Source organism: Rattus norvegicus, chromosome 7, assembly GCF_021556685.1.
Source record: "Rattus norvegicus strain SHRSP/BbbUtx chromosome 7, alternate assembly SHRSP_T2T, whole genome shotgun sequence".
NCBI classification, from domain to species: Eukaryota; Metazoa; Chordata; class Mammalia; order Rodentia; family Muridae; genus Rattus; species Rattus norvegicus.
Window position 1 is genome coordinate 88,780,997 of NC_141540.1, and position 21,929 is coordinate 88,802,925.

At 37.4% G+C, this 21,929-nt stretch overlaps 1 protein-coding gene across 1 annotated transcript in view; it reads right to left on the minus strand.

Annotated features, from left to right (window-relative positions):
- Positions 1-21,929, minus strand: part of Csmd3 (CUB and Sushi multiple domains 3) — a 1,310,498-nt gene that overhangs the window by 370,547 nt on the left and 918,022 nt on the right. Inside the window, exon 23 of the mRNA XM_087559497.1 lies at positions 19,780-19,949. Within this exon, the coding sequence (XP_087415623.1) occupies positions 19,780-19,949 (170 nt within the window). The remainder of the gene's footprint in view (positions 1-19,779; positions 19,950-21,929) is intronic.

Sequence of the window (21,929 nt, forward strand, 5' to 3'; positions counted from 1 at the left end):
CACACACACACACACACACACACACACACACCAGAATTAGATGAGATTAGTGCAGAATTCTATCAGACCTTCAAAGAAGACCTAATACCAATACTCTTCAAACTATTCAACAAACTAAAACAGAAGGCACTCAATTTGGTTTAGGAATCCACAACTGTGCTCATACCTAAACCACACAACGACCCAAAAGGAAAGAGAACTTTCAGCCAATTTCTCTTATGAATATCGATGGAAAAATATTCAAAAAAATTCATGCAAACCAAATCCAAGAACACATCAAAAACACATCCACCATGATCAAGTAGGCTTCATCCCAGTGATTCAGAGATGGTTTAGTGTACAGAAATTCATTAACATAATCTAATATATAAACAAATTGAAAAAACACACGATCATTTCATTAGATGCTGAGGAAGCATTTGACAAAATTCAATACCCCTTCATTGTAAAAGTGTTGGAAAGATCAGGAATTCTAGGCCCATAACAAAACATAATAAAAGGAATTTACAGCAAAACAGTAGCCAACATCAAACTAAATGGAGAAAAACTTGAAGCAATCCCACTAAAATCAGAGAGTAGATTCTCACTCTCTCCCAACCTATTCGATATAGTACACAAAGTTCTAGCCAGAGCAATTAGAATATAAAAGGATGTGAAAGGGATATAAATCAAAAAGGAAGAAGTCAAAATATCACTATTTGCAGATGACATGATAGTATACTTAAGTGATGCCAAAAATTCTACCAGAGAACTCCTAAACCTGATAAACAACTTCAGCAAACTGGCTGGATATAAAATTAACTCAAACAACTCGGTAGCCTTCCTCTACTCAAATGATAAACAGGTTGAGAAAGAAATTTGGGAAAAGACACCCTTCACAATAACATACAATACATAAATAACAAAAAATACATTGGTGTGACTCTAACCAAGTAAGAGTAAGATCTATATGACAAGAACTTCAAATCTCTGAAGAAATAGAAGAATATTTCAGAAGATGGAATGATGTCCCATGCTCATGAATTGGCAGGATTAAAATTGTAAAAGTGGCCATCTTGCCAAAAGCTACCTATAGATTCAATGCAATCGCCATCAAAGGAAGAGCAATCTACAAATTCATTTGGAATAACAAAAAACCCAGGATAGCAAAAACTATTCTCAACAATAAAAGAACATCTAGGGGAACCACCATGCCTTACCTCAAGCTGTATTACAGAGCAATAGTTGTGGAGAGCCGCAATAACATTTGCCACCACAAGATGGCGCTGGCTTCCACTGCACCCCATGTGGAAAGCCGGGATAGCTTTCGCCATTACAAGATGGTGCTGGCCTCCGCCGCGCCAGCCGACTTCCTTTCAGGAAGTTAACTGTGTGCGCATGTGCAAGAGTGCCTTCGTGCCAGGTCTTTGCCCACTCCGGGGCATGCCTATGAGATCATGGGTAAGCGACCAATCAGGTGTGGATGTGCCGCGCTAGGGTGTATATAAGCCGCACCATGCTGGCACCCCGGGCCCTCTCTTTAAGATACAATAAACGTTTTAGCTGCAGAAGGATTCGTGTGTCCCCACGTGTTCTTGCTGGTGAGATAGCGCGGGGCATCTGGTGCCGAAACCTGGGAAAAAATGCCACACCATCGCCAGGCGCCGAGAGAGGGGTCCTCCATCCGCGGAGGGAATCCAGAACTGCAGTGTTTTAGGTAAGCTCTGAAAGATATGTTTGGTCTTGATCTGTCTCACTTCTCTCCCCCGCTAGAAGATGCGGCGGAAGTTTTTGTTATTGTTTTAGCAGGCTTCATGCTTTCTCTTTTGGTTTTTGATTTTTTGGCTGCTGCTAGACAACGTCAGAGGTCGTGCCTGGAAGATGGGAGCTGCCCAACTGTAATAGCAGGACAGAGAGTGCTAGGGAAGTTACAAGGCAGCATGTCAGAAACAGAGCGGGATAAAAAATTAAAGAGCTCAAAGAGAAAAGATAAATATAAGCAAAAAGACCCTTCCAAAGACTTCAGATCTGAGGGAGCGAGAGGTTGGGGAAAGAACGCCCCGGGAGAGAAACAGAGAAAGGAGAAAAAAGTTTTGAAAAGGAGAAGCCTTTATCCGGTAAAGGAGTTAGAGGCTTTAGAGCTTGATAGCTCAGAGACAGATGAGCTTGGCTCCTCTGAGGAAGAGGATTTAGAAGATGAGGCAGCTTGCTATGAAGAAGAGCTTCACAGAGTCATACTGATCAGATTTGATAGAGATAGACCACCTGAAAATTTATTCAGGATAATCAAACAAAAGGACATCTCAATGCCCATGCACAGCTTGATGGAGTTAATGTAATTGGGTTGTGAGTGGAAATATTCAGGACTGTGTTTCACTTCCATACCATTTGTGAATGTCAGACGTGCTGCTCAGATATCCCGTAATATATCTCAGTATCTTACAGGAATTTGGTTTCAACACGTTGATGGACTAGTCCAGGAATTGAGACAATCCATCATCCATATCAACTCCACTCGAGTGGATGGTCACCGTGGAAGTGGTAGGAAAGGGGAAATCCTACCTCTCTGCTGACTCCTATTGGAATCTGGGTTCCTTTCGTGGAACACAATCTAGGCTTTCCCCTTTGTCTATTGTCTGTCCTTGGTGCACCAAGCTGTACGTGTTATGTCAGTTTATGTCTGTGGTTTTTGTTTCTTGTTGCTTAAATGTTTTATGTTTCATGTTCAAAAGAAAAAATGGCTAAAACGTTATCTGCTGGTCGTTCACACCTTGATTTGGTTTTAACTCGTTTCAAAAAAGGAACAAATGAATAAAAAACAGTTTCAATCAGGCCTTTAGAGCCCTGTACCTGTAGCCAGGAGTCTAGGTCAGCTGGAGAAGCTGCCCGGGGGGCTGAGCATCTGCACGAGCTGATCTTAAAGGCACCAGCAGCTCCTCAGCTTCTATGGTAATAAAACTGATGGCTGTTTCCCTTAGAAAATCTTTGACTGTGATTATTAGACTCAACAGGTGACAAAATCATAGCTAAAAAGGTAAAAATGGTGCTTGGTCTAAATATTAAAGATATGTGTAGCCACTTCAATTTTGTTTCTCATTGGTTCTAAATGTATAAATATGCTCTACATGCCTTGTTCATGGATTATTGGCTTTTAAGTTATTGGATATGGTTAGAAAGGTATAACATTGGTAACAGAAAGTTGACATAAAACTGGTAATTTGGACGAAGTCATTCTAGACAACATGTGGCATGAGCCAACCTAGGGAAACAGGTCTAAATTGAGATAATATTTTTATGGAATTCTTACTCTAGAAACCAGGCTTCTAAAAGAATTTAGGACAATGTCTCTTTGTTGAGGTATTGGAGACCACACCATCGTGCATTCATTTATAGGAATTGACAGTCAAACTTTGTAGCGGTGTTTTGGAGACTGGATTTTAGAAGCTAGTTTGTTAGAGGTTGAGTTTTACTTTCCAAATTTGTGGTTTACCCTGAAGCTATCTGTATTTTGATGCTAATTCCACTGTCCCAAGAACAGCTGCCTAGTCACATACTTAGGACTCAGGTGACTTTCCAAAGTTGTGGTTGTGCTCTGGTGTTACAAGGAGAACTTAAAGATTTGATTAAAGATTGCCAGTGTTACATTGACTCTCTCAAACGTATTTATAATTGAGAAAAAATCAAACAGGTAGAGATTGTTACAGGATTTACAAAGGATTGATGAGGTTTCGGAACTTGTGAGAGCATTACAGCCAGTTTGCTTACTCCAATTGCCATTTCAAGATAGATTTAGAGGATTGATTGTGAGCTTTCATTTCGTGAGCTTGCTTATAATTTTAGAGAGCCCATAAAGTGATATCATTAGGAATGGCTAATAGCCTTATATTATGTAATTTTGTTGCTTCGTCAATGTAAGAAGTTAGAACTTTGAATCTTTCAGTGTATATGGAAATTTTTACTACAAATCTTTGCTCTCAAAATGAGCTTTAATATTTGGGGAGTAGCTGTTACACTACTCCAGAGAAGAATATTTGAAACTAATTTTAAGCTTCTAAGGATATGTTAATTGCCAAAATACCTCACTTTACCAGAGGACTTAAGCTTTTGTTATCCTCATTGGAGATAAAGCTTCAGTTGTGTTAATACAGAATTGTAGGCTAGAGTCATGGAAGTATTTTAAAAAGAAACCTGGTAAAACATACCTTATTCCAAACAACAGTAAATTGGTTATTTCAAAATACTGATATTTGGCCTATTACATATACAAATTTTTCAGGCAAAATTGATAATTTTACTCTTTACATGCTTTTGTACTTCCTGTACATTTGCACATACAACCCATAGGAAATGTGCTTACTGTATCTATAGGTGGTTCATCTAATGAAAAGGCTACATGTATGATTGGATCACTTGTTTATTCTCTTGAGTTTCTGTTGCTTCAACACAGATTATTAAATTCCGTGGTTTAGCCACTGTTTTTAAATCAAGCTTTCAATTCACATACTGAGAGCCAATGTGTGGCTTGTGGTTTACAATTGATTTCAATTACTTAATGCTTTACTAGAGACAAGTTTTCTACATGAAATCAGTGAGTGATGATTTCAGTGTGAATTGTCTGACAACTCACTGTCCTTTCAGTGCTCTGGCTCAGACAACTAAACAAAACCATAGACCCAGCTCTTTGAAAATGGTAATGGAGTTGATATGAAAAGAGGAAGACTCCATTTGCTTACTTTCAATTCCCAGCCTCACCCCGCCAGCTCAGAGATTTCTAGTAAGACTGAAATTGGACAATATTTTACTGGTTTTGACATTTCTAATTAATGCTTATGTTTAGGTAAATAAAGTTTGTGAGGTGCTAGAGAAATGGCTTAGTGGTTAAGAACACTAAATACTGTTACTTTATAGGACATTAAGAACTCAAACTAGATTGCCTGGGCTCCTTAACAAGGGAGGGCAATGATACCAGACAGATTATAGGCCTTACAAAGGAACAATTAGTCAAAAAATCTCATTCTTCCTAATATTTTAATAAATAAAAAGGGGGAGTTTTCCCTGTATGCTAAATAATGCTCCTTTTATTTCAATTTTAAAATTTGGATGCCAAGGAACCCTTGAGAGTTTATGGCACCCTACAAATGGACATACTTCTGCCTAGGTGAAATAGAAAGATGCACGTATTGGCATGATCCTGTTCAGATATTTTATATGGGGAAGAGGGAATGTTTGTGTTTTCTACAGGATGCTACAAGAGTGTGCCAGCTGCCAGAGGTGGTTGGTGAGACTTGCTGATCCTGGTTGCATGAAGATTCAGCTCTCGTGGTTCGGGTCCCTAGAGTCATTCCTCTGCCCTGAGAGGAAGATAGAAGTTTCCCCTTCATCTTTTGTCATCACAGAGATTTTGGCGTTGCTGCAGTCAGTGTTACCGCTGCGTGTGTCCCGTCCTACTGTGGCCTGCTCTCTGACCCTCTGTGCACTGCTGCTTTCTGGAGAAGACTGGACTCCAGCCGTTGCTGGCCCCTCATTCCCCTGGTGACTCTTGCTGCCTTAACTGGTGTTGTCATTTTGCAGTCTGTAGCTTCACAGGAATGCCACCTGCGTTAAGCTGCTGTGGACTGGGGAAACCTTCCCTGGTTGTGCAGATCTCAGACATGGTTCCATTGCCTGCTGGTTGTTCCAGAAAAGAATGGCTGATCCTGAACTGTCCTGGGAAAGACCTTGTTATTTTCGCTGCTATTGTAGCAGCCATTTACTGCTATAGCCATTGTGTCTGCAGTGTCTGGATTTACCCTCCCCCCAATCTCTTGTTAGGCAAACACAGTGGGTGAACTTTCTGGAGTAGTTGCTAACAATTGAGAATTCTAAATTTTATTATAGGAGCGGCTTGACTACGGCCCTTGGTGGTAGCAGCTGAGGAGAACCAGATGAGGTGCCCACTACTTATTGGGAGTGTCTCTGTTTGGTGCAGCCCTATGCTGTGGATTACTGTTCATGCTATGGTTGGTTTGCAAACTCATATCTCAACAGAAACGTGACAAGGTCGTTGTCACTCAAGCACTTGTGGCCATTGAACAAGGGGCCTCCCCTGGAATTTGGTTATCTATCCTCAAAAATTAGTCGGTATCTGAGTTCTCTGCTCTTGCACCCCATGGATTTGTGGATCCATTACACTGGGATGAGAGAGACTCAATGATTCTTTGATCAGCCCTTCTACATTGCTGAGGTTTCCTCATTACACGCGATAGGGTGATCATGATTTCCCCACTAACTCACTTTCTGGCTGGTCTCTTTTATAGAGTTCGCCCTAGGTCGTTTATCAGTTACTGTCACACAGCACTGCAGTATCCAGAGACGGGCAATTTTCCTCATGCACAGACCAATCTAAGACACAGGGCCCGGTGGCGATAGGGTTACCCTTCGACAGATAAGGCTGTGACACAGAAGAACGACCTAAGACAGGAGCCACAGCGGATGGATGTAACTACAGGGACCTAGACCAGCCTCTTATTAGTAAAACAATAAGGGGGAGATGTGGAGAGCCGCAATAACATTCACCACCACAAGATGGTGCTGGTTTCCACTGTGCCCCACGTGGAAAGCCGGGATAGCTTTCACCATTACAAGATGGCGCTGGCCTCCGCCGCGCCAGCCGACTTCCTTTCAGGAAGTTAACTGTGTGCGCATGTGCAAGAGTGCCTTCATGCCAGGTCTTTGCCCACTCCGGGGTATGCCTATGAGATCATGGGTAAGCGACCAATCAGGTGTAGATGCGCCGCGCTAGGGTGCCCTCTCTTTAAGATACAATAAACGTTTTAGCTGCAGAAGGATTTGTGTGTCCCCGCGTGTTCTTGCTGGCGAGATAGCGCGTGGCAAATAGTGATAAAAATTGAATGGTATTGGTACAGAGACAGGCAGGTAGACAATGGAAGAGAACTGAAAACTCAAATGACAAACACACATATGGTCACTTGATATTTAACAAAGGAGTTAAAACTATCCAGTGGTAAAAGACAACATTTTTTTTAGTTTATTTTTTTATTTGATATTTTTATATATATTTCAAATGTTATTCCTTTTCTCAGTATCCTGTCCATAAGCCTACTATCCCATCCCCCTCTACCTTCTGCTCTAAGGGTGTTCCCTCTCCCCAACCACCCTGCCTTTCCGCCTCCCTGCTCTGACATTCCCCTACACTGGAGGGGTCCAGACTTGACCGGACAAAGGGTTTCTCCACCCATTGGTGCGCTACAAGGCCATTCTCTGCTACATACTCAGCTGGACCCATGGATCTACCCATGTGTACTTTTGGGTAGTGGTTTAGTCATTGAGAGTTCTGGTTTGTTGGTATTTTTGTTCTTATGGGGTTGTAAGCCCCTTTACCTCCTTCAATCCTTTCTCTAACTCCTCCATAGGGGACCCTGTTTTCAGTTCAAGGGTCTGCTGATAGCATTCGCCTCTGTATTTGTCACACTCTTACTGAGCCTTTCAGGAGACAGTTATACTAGGCTCAAGTCAGCATGCACTTTGTGGCTTCACCAATATTGTCTATGTTTGGTGGTTGTACATATATGGGCTGGATCCCCAGGTGGGGCAGGCCCTGAAAAGCCATTCCTTCAGTCTCTGCTCCAAACTTTGTCTCCATATCTCCTCCTGTGAATATGTTTGTTTCCCCTTTTAAGAAGGACTGAAGCATTGACTCTTTGGTCTTCCTTTTCTTGAACTTCTTGTAGTCTGTGGATTGTTTCTTGGGTAATTCGAGCATTGGGGCTAATAACCACTTATCAGTGAGTGCATACCATGAGTGGTTTTTTATGATTGGTTTATCACACTCAGGATGATATTTTCTAATTCTGTCCATTTGCCTATGAATTTCATGAAGTCATTTTTTTTCTTTTTTCCTTTTTCTTTTCTTTTTTTTTTTTTTCCGGAGCTGGGGACCGAACCCAGGGCCTTGAGCTACTACTACTACTACTGAGCTAAATCCCCAACCCGAAGTCACTTTTTTGATAGCTGTGTAGTACACCGTTGTATAGACGTGCCATATTTTTCGTACCTATTCCTCTGTGGAAGGGTATGTGGGTTTTTTCCAACTTCTGGCTATTAAAAAAATAAGGCTGCTATAAACACAGTGGAGCAAGGATCCTTGTTGTATTTTGGAGCACCCTTGGGGTATATGCTCAGGAGTAGAATAGCTTGGTCCTCAGGTAGTCCAATGTACAGTTTTCTGAGGAACCTCCAGACTAACTTCCAGAGTGGTTGTACCAGCTTGCAATCCCATCAACAATGGAGGAGTGTTCCTCTTTCTCCACATCCTTGCCAGCATCTGTTTTCACCTGAGGTTTTGATCTTAGCCGTTCTGACTGGTTTTTAGTGGATTGGTACCTAACAACTGGAAGTCAACATGTAGAAGAATGCAAATCGATCCATTCTTATCACCTTATACAAAGCACAAATCCAAGGAGATCAAAAACCTACACATCAAACCAGATACACTCAGACTAAAGAAGAAAAAGTGGGGAAGAGCCTCAAACACAAAGGCAGTGGAGAAATTTTCCTGAACAGAAAATCAATGGCTTATGTTTTAAGATCAAGAATTGAAAAATGGGACCTCATAAAATTAGAAACTTTCTGTAAGGCAAAGGACACTGTCATTAGGACAAAATGGCAACTAACAGTTTGGGAAAATATCTTTACCAATCCTACATCTGAGAGAGGGCTAATACTTAATATACACAAAGAACTCAAGAAGTTAGACTCCAGTGAACCAAATAACCCTATTAAAAATGGGATATAGAGCTAAACAAAGAATTCTCAGCTGAGGAATACCAAATGGCTGAGAAGCACCTAAAGATATGTTCAACATCCTTAGTCATCAGGGAAATGCAATCAAAACAACCCTCAGATTCCACCTTATACTAGTTAGAATGGCTAAGATCAAAAACTCAGGTGATAACAGATGCTGGCAAGGATATTGAGAAAGAGGAACACTCCTCCATTGTTGGTGGGATTGCAGACTGGTACAACCATTCTGGAAATCAGTCTGGAGGTTCCTCAGAAAATTGGACATTGTACTACCTGAGGACCCAGCTATACCTCTCTTGGGCATATACCCAAAAGATGCCCCAACATATAACAAAGACATGTGCTCCACTATGTTCATCGCAGCCTTATTTATAATAGCCAGAAGCTGGAAAGAACCCAGATGCCCTTCCACAGAGGAATAGATACAGAAAATGTGGCACAGCTACACAATGGAGTACTACTCAGCTATCAAAAAAATGACCTCATGAAATTGATAGGCAAATGGACAGAATTGGAAAATATCATCCTGAGTGAGGTAACCCAATCACAGAAGAACAAACATGGTATATACTCACTGATTAGTGAATATTAGCCCAAAAGCTCTGAATACCCAAGAGGCAATTCACAGACCATATGAAGTTCAAGAACACCGAAGACCAAATTGTGGATGCTTCAGTACTTCTTATAAGGGAAAACAAAATACTCATGGGAGGAAATACAGGGACAAAGAGTGGAGTAGCGACCAAAGAAAAGGTCATCCAGACGATCACACCTGGGGATCTATCTCATGTTTCCACCAAACCCAGTTACTATTGCTGATGCCAAGAAGTACTTGCTGACAGGAGCCTGATATGGATGTCTCCTGAAAGGCTCTGCCAGATTCTTACTGATACAGATGAGGGTGCTTGCAGCTAACCATCAGACTGAGCGTGAGAGAACTAGAGAATGGAGGAACTAGAGAAAGGACTGAAGGAGCCGAAGGAGTTTGCAACCCCATAGGAAGAACAACAATATCAACCAACCATACCCTCTAGAGCTCCAAGGGACTAAAACACCATTGAAAAAGCATACATGGAGGGACTCATGGTTCCGGCTGCATATGTAGCAGAAGATGGCATTGTCTGGCATCTTCTGCCAACCTGGACCTAAATGCTATTTTATTTTTTAAAAAAGCAGATTTTAATTTCCAATATATACAAATGCAGCCTTTTGATATTTTCAGGATGCATAACAAATTCTGTTCTAACCACATTAAGTTAATCTTTCTCTACATAGAAATGCTGAATTCTGCTGTAGGGAGGTCCTTTCTGCTCTCTGCACATGTGACTTTTGCACTCTATAGCCTCCCACTCACTCTGTAGGCTCTTACAGCTTATTTACATTTTAAATTTCCATAGAAGGGAACATGGAAGTATAAGAGACAAAATGAGGCAGAAGTTATCTTGAATTAGAGTCAGCAGTGTTGATGAATACCTATGAATAAATAACAGTGGTTTCTATTTCTTATAAAGCTTTTATATCAGTACAAACACATTGTGCTTTAGGTATTTGGTATTATATAGAGGTCTGTATAGATAGATCTCTTGAAATTATCAGGGCATAAGTTGTATTCAAATCATCCAAATACCATTCCACTTTACTTATCAACAAGAGTCTGTCTAAAGAAAAGTAACATCAACAACAAACACAAAAATTGATATATTGTCTGAAATATATTTAGTTTGATTAACTGATTTTGTAAAGATCACATGTTAGTTTCTTATGGACAATGGGCATCAGCAGTAATTAAAGACATAATACTTAATATAACTCTGTGAGTCTTCAGTGATCGATATTATGAGAGTCTTCTTCTGAAAGTATTGCTTTAATCATGTGCTGTACTATACAGTTATACATGCTATGTTTACAGGCACACATTTACAATCAAGTCATCTTGCTCAGAGGTTCTCGATGAATTCAGAGTTCAAAGCTGGGCTGGGCTAGATGACCAACCTTGTTCTGGCTATTAAGGGATTGAGCTGAAGTGGAACACAAAATTGGACAAAGGCTAAAGAATGAATGATCCCTGGCCTCATACTCTTACTATTTGTGCTTTATTAAAGGACAGTTTGTCTTCTCTTTAACTCTGTGTTATATTAAGTGCTAGAAATTTAATTCTTTCTTACTGTTTTGTGTTAATATAAGGACTGGAAAATTAACTTTCTTTTTATTTTATGCTTTAATAAGCGCTGGAAACATAATTCTTTCTTACTGTTCTGTGCCTAAATAAGCTTTGGGAACTTAAAGCTTTATACTTTAAAAAGTACTCGTCTTTTACCCTGTAATATTCTTATTATTTGTGCTTAAATAAGTGCTGATTTCTGGAGTTTAACATATCCTGTTTACCAGCAGTGAATTAAATAAAGGTAATTGCTAGTGCTCCTTTCCCTGGTGAGTCAACCAAGAGTCCCTTGTTGGCCAACAGAAGAGGCTCATTAACTCTTTTTGAACCAAAAAAATAAAAAAGAAAAGTGAGAACTCACTCACCCAGATGACACATACACCAGGTGAAGCAGAGATAGCATCACCATCTTTCTTTATTGCTTTCAGCTTTTTATAGCTTTTAGACCAAATTTCTCTGGGTAATAAAGAATTACTTCATATATAACTAAAATGGAGGTTTACAGAAGGATGTGAATAACAAGTTGAAGGAGTGAAAGCAGTGTTTCATTCTGTAACCTCATTGTAAGTTCACATCAATAGTTTTTACACGGCCTTAGTTTCTCACAGTGCACACCTGCGGCTCCATCCTTGGTTCTGACCTATAATGAATGTTTTTCCTTAATCACAAATTTGTCTCAAGTCTATTTCTTTTTTTAATGTAATTGTGGAAACTTGTGTATTCCTTATTATGAAGTCTTTACTTACTATTTATGAGGAATGGGTGTACTCTGTTTTTGATTCTAACTTTTTACATCTTTCTAGCAAAACAAGTATAATCATCTCTTAAAACTTTCTTCATAAAATTATTTGAATCAAAGTATGAATATTATTAAATCTTTAATTCATATAAACAACATAAGTTCATAAAAGTTCATCTTTAGGTATGTTGATCTGCAATAAGTCTTTTTAATGCTCAGAAGTACTTAGGCTATTGCAGTTATAGGAAAGGCATATTTGCTTCATGAAGCATTGCTGAGATGAAGTCTCTTGGGAACTGGCCTCTGTGAGTCCACCCTTCATAAGTCATGCACAAATGTTGGGAAGGTCACCTGCTAGACTTAGCCTTTCCTAGATGGTTCCTGACACATTGCTCTTTTATTAAAAAATAGGCCAATATTGCCTGTTTCTCTCTACATATATTATATATTACATATAATATAATATTCAATATATTATTTATTTATATATGTAATATAAATTCTTATCAATTTCAATCAAGAAATACATCTTCCTTTTAGAAAATAAATTTTAAGGTATTTTTCAAAACATAGTTTACAATATAATATTTAATAAATAAGGAAGTGAAAGAAAAAGGATTTGGGGATAAAAATGACCTTAATTTCAGTTGATCGTATTGAACAGTCACAAAACTTCACAGGCTACACTGTATTTAGAAACATAGAAAAAGAAAGTAGAAAGAAAATGGGGTTAAAATATCATAGCATTAAGCTTGATATTCTAGCTATGCAATTTTACTAGTATCCATATACCCACTAAGTCAAAGTGAAAAAACATTATGGGATTAGAAAGATGTGCAGGTTTTTTTAAATGACTTATATATTTATGTGTGTGAGTATACTGTCACTGTCTTCAGACACACCAGAAGAGGGCATCAGATCCCATTACAGATGGTTGTGAGCCACCATGTGGTTACTGGGAATTGAACTCAGGACCTCTGGAAGAGCAGTCAGTGCATTTAACCACTGAGTCATCTCTCCAGCCTGAAAGATTTGTTTTTTAAAGAGCATTATAGTAATCAGGCAATGAAGCTGATCTTGCTAATATATCTGTTCAAATATATTAACATATATTTCTATGAAAGTATAAAGGCAAGAAGACAGCAAAGCTGAGCTACCAAAGAAAAATTGTTGATAAATTAAACATGGAGGTATGCATACATCTAAGAAAACAAACCAAAACAATTGCTTTTTTCACTCAAAAGAAAGCTATATTAAAAAGAGATGATGAAATTACATCTGATCAGAAAGACGCAAATAGAGCATTTCTTTCAGATTGTTACCCTTTGTTTTCCTATTTTAAATATGATAAAATCTTTGGGTGTGTATTTTATTTAATATGGCCTATTCTAAAAAAAGTAGCATAATTTCTCTTATATTGTTTCAAGAAATAATACCTAATAAATTTAAGTTTATGGAACTCACTGTCCAGACTTTCATTTGTTTTAAAAATACCAAGTTCATTTACTCGTGTTACACAAGAAATAACTAAACCTCAATCTCATTTTGTTTCAATATTCTATCTAATCAGTGCCTGAAATCAGTTGATATATGCAGAACCCCTTCAGGAATCAGGTCAAGCTTCATGATGACAGCTTGCTCAATATCCCTCACAGCTCTCTCTGTGAGTCACCAGATGCCTTTAGTATTTGAAGACCTCTGCTTTCATTTTTAAGAATTATAAAGGTATTTTTTTTAAATTTTATATGCTTTCATGTGTACCATTGTAAGCCTGGTGTCCATAGAGGTCAGATGAGGGTGTCTGTAACTCTCAAACTGGAATCAAAGGTTGTTGTGAGCAAAAATGTGAATTTTGCCTCGTTTGAAAAAAAAAGCAAATGCATTTAACCACATCATGATCTCTTCGGCCCCCTATTTTTAAGGATATAGGAAATTAGGTTTCATGTGAATCAAAGAAATGTAAATGAGTAAAAGACAGAAGAAGGTCAGACGTGTACCCATGAAACACCTTTGGAACCTCCAAATGTTTTCTTTTGTTGAAACTATGGTCATTTTCTTTCTGAGTAATTTGAAAACATAAGCATGTTCTTCAAATATGGTGAATTAATTGTCAATGTTTAAATGTAAAAGGAAGATCAATTTTCCAATGCTTATGATAAAAATTATCTAACCTTAGTCTAATGTTTTTTCAAGGATACTATAAAATTGAATAGGGATTCAATTTTGTTTAAATTCAGTTATTTAATTCAATGCTATGAAGTATTATGCTTCAATAAGAAAACTGGGGCACAATGAAGGATTTATTGTGGAACAGTTCTGATGATAAAATGGGTTAAAGTTTCAATGGATCCTTAATGTTCTCTAACTAGTTACAGGTTACTTAATCTTCCAACCAACACAGAATGAGAGTGACATTCATGAGGTCTAGTGTGGTGGCATTACCATGGCATTTGGAGTGCTTCTGAATGAACAGATAGAAAAGATTATCAGTGAATAGCTTGCAAAATTGGCAATTATGTGTGATGAACCAAAGAGGTCACTTATGGCCAACAAAATGTTATACAACCAGCTTTCAAATTTGGGGATTGTGTCCAAGTACACCCAATTATAAGTTTTTAAAAGTAGTTCTTGTTGTTTTTAAAAAGTTTGACAAACTTTCCTGGAAAGGGTTAGATAAATATTTAAGGCCTTTTGAGCCCCTAGTGTCCTTAGTACCTCTTGCCCAGTCTTGTTCTTGCAGCAAAAAAGAAGATAATATGTAAATGAGTGAATATGGCTTTCTTCCAACAATGTTTTATTTACAAAACCAGATGCCAGCTACAGTTATGAGACATTCTTGTAATCCCAGCTATTCAGGGGTCTGAGGCAAATAGATCACTTGAGCTCAAGAATTCAAGGCCATTTTAGGCAAGCATAAGGAGACTCCAGACCCCTCATGTTTAAAAAAACAAACAAACCAACAACCAATAAAAACAAAAGGTGTCAAGTCCAAATTGCCACTAGGTTCTCCTTCCTTATACCTGATTTCAGAGAAGTATAAACACCTACTATAAAATATGCAGTATTCATTAGTACAAATTCCATGTAATGTTAATTCTTATAGAACATTTCATTGTTTTTGACAAATGTTTATACATGTAAGTTTTGATTACAACTGAAAGTTAGAGTTAAGAAAAAAATTGTAAATAAGTGGAAATATTATATGAGAACATGGTTTGATTGCAACTTTATTATTTAGTAAGGTAATGAGCAATGAGTTTATAAAGCTTAGTGTCATATTTAATAAGAAATAAAAACATTTCAAGACATTTGGTACTATTGCAGTATCATATCTAAGATAAAGCCTGTTTCCAGTTAGAGCAACTTAATGAATGAAACAGCAAGTGAGGCTAGACTTTGTGTGCAGTGTTTATTTTTCACATGATCTGTAGCCAATGTCAAAGCAATATTATAGCACGTGTATCTTGGAAAAGACACCACTGTGGGGCAAGTACAGCTGCAGAGGAATGGGGCTGCAACAAGAGAGAAGACATGCACAAATACTGAAAATTTTATCTTGAGACCAGCAGGAGTAGGAACCTCTTTCTCCCTGCTTTGGGTTTGCCCGCCCCAGGGCACATAGCCCTAAGACCTCCCAATCCCCAATACCACTGAGGTAGTCATGTAGCCTGGTGGCCAAATAACAGGTTAAACTTCCCCGCTCACTATAAGGGCATGTCCAGTAGGTACCTGGAATTCCTCTTCATGCAAATGAAGAATTCCCAGCACTTCAGTCCCAGCCAATAATGTACAATTACCCTGAAAACTCCTACCCACCCCCCATGGGTCTATATATATCCCTTTTTATCCCTCAAAAAAGCTGTACCAGAGTTCCTGCGAACTCATCTGTCTGTACACCCTTTCTTCCTTTCTGGCAGAACCAGGTCACATACCATGACAGAGTTTTTGCTAAGAGATTCTAAACACAAAAACCTTTGTAAAGCTTAAGGTTTTATTTTAGTAATTATAATGGTGTTCAATTTTTATCTTAGTCTCAGGAAGTGATGCTTTGCATAAACTACAGTGTCTTTGAAAAGAAGGTTGTACTTTGGAAAGAATGAAGGAACTCCCTTGGAGTTTGGCCAAAGCTCTTGCAGAGAGCTCCCGAAATGATAAAGGCTATTGTCATTGCTTTTGCTCACCTTCCAAGCTTGGTGATAAGATCAGTGGAAGGGGAAGCCCTTGGTCCTGCTAAGACTGAACCCCCAGTGAACGTGATTGTTGAGGGGAGGGCGGCAATGGGGGGAGGATGGGGAGGGGAACACCTATAAAGAAGGGGAGGGGGAGGGATTAGGGGGATGTTTGCCCGGAAACCTGGAAAGGGAATAACACTCGAAATGTAAATAAGAAACACTCACGTTAATAAAAAAAAAAAAAAGATCGTGTTGCTGACGATGTCTTATACATTATCTGTAAGACGTTAGTAAATCTGGTACTCACTGGGATGTTTTCTCCCTACTAATTAGTTAGTTGTCACACTACTAAAAGGATTCTCTGTAGAATGCTAGGGAAAACATGTCATCGACAGTCTTATACACTTGTGAACTCTGAGAAATAGATGGTGTTGCAAGATAGTTCATAGTTTCAATCAAAAGGCTATCTTGGGAGCAGTCATCTGCTTTCATATTGGATTTAAGACCTTCTCTACAGGAACAAATGAATGGTGGTACTGCAAATATGCCTTTGAACCTACATTTGGAATTTCACTGGATTTATGGGTGAAAGTACTATCATTTTATTAGATTGACATAGAATCAAACTGTTCTTTAAGTAGATACTGTGGTTACACAAAGCAAGTGTGTGTGTGTAGCATTCGGATACAAGTGTGTCACTTGTCTTGCACCCCCTTCCTAAGATTCAGGAGTGATAGTGATATAGTGAGCAGTACGATGATAGGACCCAGAGGTCACAGAGCACCAGACTGAAACAATGGCTTCAGGACATGACACAACTACTGCATTTGTGAAACCCCAGCAGCCGTGGTAGCCTGAAGGAGATCTGTACAAGACCTAACATTCAGAAATGAAGATTAGAATGGTTTACAAGCCTTGGGCCGTAGCATAGGAAGCATTGGCATTCGATGGTGCCTGGGCTAGAAGGATTCACTTTTATTTAAGGGTGTGCTTGTAGGTAGGTTAAATATGTTCCAAACCGATGAAAATATAGTCTGCACAAATGAAAATCAGTGAATTGAAAAAGAAGAGAAAACCAATTTTGCAGGATATGGGAGAAACAGAATGGGTTCAAAATAGAAAGAGGAAGTAAATGTGATTAAAATACTTTGTGTGAAATTCTCAAAAAATAATAAAAATTCTATATTTGTAAAAGTAAAGGATTTCTAAGTGATTGATGAAGACATAGGCATTGTCTTTGTCATCTACACATATATGCAACTTTGTGGGTCTATACACACACATGCAGGCAATGAACACTAACATAGTAAAAGACAGCTGTGCATAGTGGCACAGTCCCTTAATACTAGCACAAAGACAGGTAGATTTTTGTGACTTTGAGGCAAACCAAGTCTACATTGTAATTTCCAGGGCAGTCACAGATACAGAGAGGCCCTGTTTAAAAGAAATAAAATAAAAGAAAGAAATTTATCAGGTTTTTCAGCTGTTTGTGATTGGCAAGCATGGAATCATTTCTGCTAACTTTTTTTACTTTGTTTTTTCACAAAGTCATAACCATTTGCTTTGTTTGCATTTTGTGTAAGAAATGAGAGTTTCACTAACATTTATGCTGCGATAAATGAAAATAAAATGGAATAAAAGATTGCCTCACAATCTCTGCTAGACACTTTAAACAAACATTATAAAGATCCTGTAAAAATAGAAACAAACATAAAAAGAGAAATAGTATTTCTGTTAGTCTGCCCTCAGATAGTGCATATTCATTGTTGCTTGATTAACTCTTAGTATACTAAAAACTTCCTATGAACGTTAATAGGAATGGATTCATTATCTGTTAGTACATTTTACAAGTCAGGGCAAGGGAAGAAGCTATCAGCAGTCCTGCCATAGCCTATGACTACTGAGAAAAACAAATGGCAGAGTATTCCAGACAGATCCAAAGCAATTAATGTAGGGGAGAACAAAGAAGTTAGTTTTTCATTTAGGTTTCTAAGACAGAACCTGCCTTTTATACCAACTGAGGTGTACGGCACTGTAATAATTAGAAAAGAGACAAGATATTTTTCTGGATTTTCTAGGAAGGCAGCTTAAGGCATTGACATGCTCCATAATACAGGTAGGAAAGAAACATTTATAAATGACTAATGAAGCAAGTGGTTATGAGTCATTCACATGGCATCTGGTATAACTCAGTGTCAGATACTGAACAGACATGAAATAATTATTAGGTTGATACTAGAAAATAATATAGTGCCAAGAACTGGTAGATAAAAATTAATTTGTAATTGGGAAAATAGGGATATTAGTGATGCCCAGCTACACTGGTGCCTGGACCTCAGTGTTAAATAATAAGGGCTTAGTAGCTGGTCACCATGGAGCCTGTACCTTTCTTTATCCTCCATCTTTCTTCACCCCATCCTCTCATGTAGTCACTCAATACAATACTGCCCTCTTGTATGTCATACATACATACATACATACATACATACATACATACATACAGTAATAAAAGCACTTTCAGAAACAGATTAGAACATTTTTCCTTTTTTCATATTATTCATTATTTTGAAATTTTGCATCATGAACCCTGAACACATTTATTCCTCAGTCCTCATAGGTCTAGTCCTTGACTCTTGTGACCTCCTTGCCCTCAACTATCCTCCCCCAAACCCCAAGATAGAGGAAAGAAAATAAGTACAATTTGCATTGCCCATAAACTCACTGGAATGGTCAAACTCCTGGTTGCCAGTCCCATGTATTGAAAACTGAGTCATTTGGCACCGGCATCCCCACCAGAAGCCATCAATAAAATATTCTGCTTTTCAAAGGTACCATCTATTACATAAAATACACTTGGTTCAAATTACTAGCTTCATCTTGTGTGCAGAAACAGTGGATATATTTGAAGCAGGTAAACAAGACTGGTAAGTGCCAGGAAGGATTTCCTGATGTTTATCTCATAAACATAATAATGGTAATATTTGTGTGTGATGTAGCTTAGTGGCTAGGTTTATGCTTGTATGTTTTAATGTATTTTTCCACTGGCCTAAAATGAATCACTGCCTCAACTGTATGTAAAGGCATTCACTTAATAGTCACAGCCTTAACAGAAACCTTCCACTGCTATCAGCATGGAATATGAAACTTTAGTTCAAAATTTGTAAAAGTGGAAAAATTGTTATTTGTCTTCAGAAAATGTTGAGGACTGAAAAATAGGAACCATTCTTTAAAACATTTCAAAATAATTTGATAGAAGTAATTATTTTTCATCTGATAATTTATTTTTTATAAACTGTATTTATCAAAACTTTTCTACTGTAGAAACAAATCAGTAACTGTTCCAGCATTTACTTGAAAGAAATTTGTTAGCTATATCCTTTAAAAGGACACCTCATTGTAGCAACATAGACAATATATCACTAAATATTATAAAAAGTGTTTTCCAAATCCATACACATTGATTTGCTAGGTTTAAATATACACAACAGTGACTTGTATCATAATTTTAGAAGTTGTTATATAGTAATAAAAATAATTTTATTTGGTAAAGTTAAAACACAAGCCATCATTTATTAACAATACCTAAACTTGTGACATAAGACAAATTATCATAATTTATTTGTCTGAATAAAATGGTCATTCATATATTAGTTTTAAAATATCGAATTTTTATTGAGTGAGATACTTTGCATAAATGTTTCATTATTTTGGTTATTATAAAAGAAATACTGAAACATCATAAAATTTATGATTTTTTTATCATAAAATGCACCAGAAGTAAAATATTATTTCAAGTAAAATGACACTGATAATGTTATTTATGAAAGGGTAAATGAACTTACATTTTGTTACATGTACAATTTATTGAAAACCTATTCAGGAAAGAGTACTTACTGGATCAAAATACATCACAGTGGTCCACTTACCTTCAGAACATCCCCTTGGGCTAAATGAAATGTTCTGGCTGAAATATTGATGCCCTTTCCTGCTTGGACCTGAAGACTGTAAATGCATTCGTGGTTGTTTTCATAGTTCAGTGGGTAATTTGGAGAGAGGAGAATTCCCTCGTTATTTGTTGCAGATGCACCACATTCAGCTGTAGGTAAAACAGAATATTGAAGCACAGTTTAACAGAAAGCATTGCCTTTGCCAGATATATAATATTGTTTATGGTGTATAAATGCTTTGTATTTTACACAGATCCTATTTTTCTTGTTTCTCAAATGACTTAGGGGAAGGCAGAACTATTGCTCTGGAGAGGACACACCTACCTGTGGGAATTTATGGTAGATTTTACAAAATTATTGCATGTGAGAGTGTGAAATGCAACATATCTCAAAGAGATCACGCAAATAGTTGGGCTTCTGATAAACACGCTAAAAATGATATCCTTATGTAGATTTAACTATTAATGTTATCTTCTTTAGTTTTGCTTTTAAAGTTTTTCAAAGATTCTATTCTCTCAATAACTTACATCCTCTCTTTCAAGAAATTCAGTATTTTAAAAAAAATGACACATAGTTAAAATCTACAAACTCATAATATAAGACATTTAGTATGTTTGAGTCACACAACTTTTCTCAACTTAAGGCATTTCATAAAAGTATGCAGAATTCTCAATCCTGTGGGCTATCTGGTGCATGCCCTGGGTGCTCAATTCCAGGAAGTATGGAGCTAAGATCCTCAGTATATTAAACTAGAACTTGCAGTAATATTGCAGGATCAAATAAGTCTATATTTCAAAAGTAAACTTTAGAAATCTTTGCCTTTGGGTTTTCTACATTATCTAATTATTGACTTCATTACCATACCTTAGGGTGGATTTGAATGTTCAAAGGTTTTAACTAAAGAGGCAAAAACAAACCAGCAAGCCATTATTTTCTAGAAATAAGTTATTAAATAACATTTTCTGTAATTGGTATAAGATGAAGACAAGATGAAAGATAATGAATTGCTTCAAAATTAAATGTTTTCACATTAAAAATAAATTAAAAAAACCCACACTGATGAAGAACTTTAACCGTCAACAAGAAACATGTGAAAAAGGGTAAAACTAATAATGTATGAAATAATAAAAATGAATGTTGAGTGCTTACAATGAACCAGCTGAGAAGAGAGGCTGTATCGTAGCGTTTTTGCAAGGTGCTCAAAGCTAGTGAGAAAACGTCTCCCCATACCATTTGTAGTGATTTTTTATTGTAATGATGTCTGAATGTATTCGAAGGATAATACCTCTTTGTGCGATTTCAGTTCTATAAATCCATAGTAACCCAATTAGTTTACAGATGATAGGGTGACAAATCCAACCTTTATGACATCATGGGTCCAAAGTGGTTAGGTCTTTTGCTTTCCTGAAAAAGATCATCTTTGGCAGTGCATTTCAGTAAAGACCTCCTTTACAACTCTAGTGTCTCAAGTAGAAATCTGTTCTCCATCATCCAGACCACTCTGAACTATGGAGAACATGAATCCGTAGAGCACCACCTAAAGTCATATATCCTTCTCTCAGAGAAGAATCATTGGCCATTTAAACTACTTCATCTTTTGATCTAACGTTGAGAACTTTTGGGTGCATATGAGACCTAATGTTTAGGTGTGACTATTAATGAGTGTGTGTGTGTGTGTGTGTGTGTGTGTGTGTGTGTGTGTGTGTGTGCTAGATGATCTATAGCACATATATTCTCTAGGAGTACAAATTTGAAGATATTTCAAATGCTAATAATACTTTTATTTAGTACCTATGTTCTAGACTCTAATGACTTGGATTCAAAATCAGTCCCATTTTTCATGGTTATAATACTTAGATAAGTAATTAATTAATGCCATTATAATTTTATTCTTATAGTAATAATAATTAATAATATCTTTTTGTAGGGATACTTTGTATTTGTGTCAATGTACAAGTTATATTATATATAAATATAAACCTATATATCATGACATACATTACATTAAAAATTAGTGCTTTTATGGAAAACAAAAATTTAATAAGCTAACCATTATGAACCTTTAAGTACAAAATTATATTTGGCTTCACAACACCAACATTAGAAAAATAAAATAATGGAGTTTGCTA